Source organism: Aplysia californica, unplaced genomic scaffold, assembly GCF_000002075.1.
Source record: "Aplysia californica isolate F4 #8 unplaced genomic scaffold, AplCal3.0 scaffold00606, whole genome shotgun sequence".
NCBI classification, from domain to species: Eukaryota; Metazoa; Mollusca; class Gastropoda; order Aplysiida; family Aplysiidae; genus Aplysia; species Aplysia californica.
This window is the reverse complement of record NW_004797876.1, coordinates 292,728-296,409: the sequence shown is the minus strand read 5'-3', so window position 1 is coordinate 296,409 and position 3,682 is coordinate 292,728. Positions and strand designations below refer to the sequence as shown.

The 3,682-nt window shown below is 43.8% G+C and overlaps 1 protein-coding gene across 1 annotated transcript; it reads left to right on the top strand.

Moving 5' to 3' along the window:
• Positions 1–1,477: 1,477 nt before the first annotated feature.
• LOC106013012 (putative uncharacterized protein DDB_G0277255) lies at positions 1,478–3,468 on the top strand (the record flags this gene model as incomplete). The annotated part of the gene is given in 1 exon segment (XM_013087587.1): positions 1,478–3,468. A coding segment is annotated over 1 exon segment (1,874 nt), but the record flags the coding sequence as incomplete, so codon positions are not given.
• Between the last annotated feature and the right edge of the window lie 214 nt (positions 3,469–3,682).

Below are 3,682 nucleotides of genomic sequence, written 5' to 3'. Positions count from 1 at the left end.
CCCTCCCCCTTTCTCCCTCCCTCCTGCCCCATCAAAGAACACCCCCTCCCTCCCCCCTTTTCTGCCTCACTCCTGACCCACACAGAGAACACCCCTCTCTCCCTCCCTGAAGCACAAGCTGTGACAGTACAGTGTGGTGCAGACAGTGAGAGAGCCGCGCGGAACTCTCCACCTTCTCATGACGGACACACGGACACACAGGACGAGGACAACGGCAGGCCAGACAGGAGCTCTTTGAGCAGTCAGCGGCGGGGAAACCACACACACACACACACACACACACTCACACACACACACACACACACACACACACACACACACACACACACACACACACAGTGAGAAGTCAACATTTTGTCCGTGGTGGTCCCAGAGGACAAGACCGACATGCTGTCTGGTCATACTTGTTCCTTTTGACGCCTGCCACACTTTCCCTCCTTTCTGACGACAACAGACAAGAGAAAGAAAAAGGGGGGGAAAAATGACAAATGACATTGAAAAGAGAAAAGTACTTTTTTTTTGTGGAACAGTGAAGAAAAAAGGGCAAATTGAACATCGTGAATTGAAGAGGAAAGGAGAGGATTAGAAGAGAGAACACAAACAAAAGCGAAGGGCAAATTAGAAATTATGTACATGTAATAGTTTGAACATTGAACACAGGGCCGTTATAGTTGTGTGTCTCAATCAGGCTTTTATTTTCTAAGTGTTCCGTTTACTGACTTTTCAGTGGAAAAGGAAAAGGTTTCGTGTACGGTGAGCCGTTCCCTATGAGTGTAAGCACAGCACATATAAAAGTAACCCAGAGCTCACGAGGAGGCTCAATTCAAACATATCATTTCTTATTATCGTCATACTTTGGTGTGCTCAAAATACAAAACAAATTGAACATTGGACAGTCGCTAATAAAAGAAGTATTCTTGTAAGAAATCGTGTCTATTCACCCAGTTTATAGTAAGCTGGATTTTCGCTGAAGAAATTGGAAGATCACAATTGTATAATTCTTCCGTGTTATGTTTTCCACATCCTCTTATCTATTTGTGTGGCAGCGGGGTGGAATCAGGCTCTCGTCAAAATAAGCAAAGTGAAGAAATTTGTGTTTTTTTGCAGGTTTGTGAATTTTTATCAAATTTTTGTTTTTTGACTCAACACCTTTCATGCCCGTTAAACAACTCATTTCGGCGTTGATTTTTCTGAAAAATGCTGATTAAAGGTACAATAAATGTAAACTTTCAGTTGCCACGGACTCTTAAGGTTAGGAAATAACAAATCTTTGGCGGCTATTTTCTCACTAATTCTACCTCTGAAAACAGGTGACCCCACCTCCTTCATCCTCAAATATCAAGACTCGTATTCAAGATAAATAGATATTTTTTTCATCCAGATAAAGACAAATGAACAAGCTTTAAGATGATACCAATAACTCCACAAGCCCAAAAATTGACGAGCGTCTGATTTCACGGCGTCGTGACACATTTTATTTAATTTTTTATTTATACTTTTTTTTGGTTGTTAAAACATATTTCTGGTGCAATCGTAGAGTGGTCGAGTTGGGTCTACACTGTACTAATCAAAGGAAACAAAAAGCCAACCAGCGATGACCTTTAGAACGGAGGTGAAGCAAGAGCCACACACGGAAGGGGACTCCAATACTGACGTCATGAAAACGGAAAAGTCTGAAGTCATCGAGACAGCTCAACGTCACTCGCCAGCTCCGCCGTCAACACACGACGGAACTACGACACGGCATCGGTTCCGGTTATTGTCCAACGCGTCTCCATTGAGAAAAAACTCCTTCCCTAGTCAATTGCAGCCATCGAGTGGATTGTGCAATGACGAGGACAAAATGGCTGTCCAATTAGACAGGATGAATTCAAAGTACTTAGATTCTCCTGCTGCAGACTCAAACTCAGTTCTTCCAAACGCTTTCAATTGTCATTGTTCACACACTACACTGTCTTCTCTGAAATCTCGACATCACTCGTCTTCCCCAATAGAGCAAGCAATAACGCCACAAAATGGCGTCACTTCCTCCTCTGCTCTTGCACACTGTGCAGAAACAGACGAATTCTGTTGGGCAAACTCTTCAAAGGACGTCACCGACTTTTCTATAGAAGAAATTCTCAAGCCATCGTTCGGGGCAAAGAAGCAACCCGAGCCTTCTTCCATAGAACGAGTAGTGACGTCTATTTCACAACCATTAGACATTCGAAAACAAAAGAAAAACACTCCACAGAAATCTCGCCCATCCCTATCGATCAGTCAATCGGATTTGGACGGAAGAAAAAGGAAGATTCCAACCGCACACAGGCGATCAGAAAGTCCAGAAGATAGCAAAAGAGACTTGTGCCTTTTTCTCTTTCAGAAAACGCAAGAAATCTCGGGGAGTACGAGACCTGAGACGAATATTTCTGAGCACAAAAAGCACAACGCCATTACAGAACGTTCATGCAATGACGTCATGGAGAAAAGTGCACTGAGCAAAGACAATATCAGTGAAACATCCTACATGAATTTTTTGTACAATCAACTAATTCCAAATCCTATTTGTGATGCCAATTCACAATCGCTTAAGGCACATTTGCATTCATATTTGTATGGATTGGGATCCAACATTTTTGGGTACCAAAGTCTACAGTCTCTAGTTGCGTCATCTAGGACATATTTCTCCTCTCATCTGCCACAAAAATATCCTCTTCAAGAGCAGGATTTGTTCTCGAACAGTAAAACCAAGAACCACATTCCTTTCGTAGAGCTTGGCATGCAGCATGAGTACCAAATGATGGGCCACTTTTACGAGGCAAAAGAGACCCCTGCAGGGGTGAATGAAGTTGGAGAGATACAGAGAAGCTGGAGGGGACAGAACCATTTTGATGACGTTGACGAAAATGCGACAGAAACTACAAGCCATTTTGAAAGTGAAAGTTTTGATGGTTTAAAAATGAAAAAGCTGTGTGTAGATTTTATTAACACTGAGAGGAAGATCGATATTGAGTGTGATGCTGGTGATGGCTGCATCGTTAACAGAATGGAATACAGCAACAACAACACCAACAACAACAATAGCAACGACTGTAAGACACATAGCAATTACAACACGAGCAAAAAAAGTAGCAGCAGCTGTAACAACAACAGAAACAACAATAACAACAACAAAAGCAACGACAACCTCGAGAGTAGCAATATCAAAGCGGGTGACCACAAACCACACACCAGTAAAAATGGCGGCAATGCCACAAGCCCTCAAACGCTGGTACCTTCAGTGTCTGACATGACCAACACTGAGATGACCACCAGCTCCTTGAGCGTGAAGACCTCGCCCACATCTACGTCACATCAGTGCGGCGGGGTCAAGGACGAGCTTCCAACGAGGTCACCGAACGCAGAGGTCAAGGACAAGAACAGAAGCCGTGTCTTCCCTTTACCTGCCTGGGTCTACTGTACGCGCTATTCGGACCGCCCATCTTCGGGTATGTAAGCCTATATAGTCCCTCGGTGCTTGTGGTTATACATAGCTGTTGTTTTATTTTCTGTGCCCGCATACACACGCACGCACACACAACCCAACACACATTCACACAAGCACGCACGCATCTACATACATGTACACAAGCACATACACACAGACTCACACTCACACACACATACACACGCGCACACACACACACACACACACACACACACA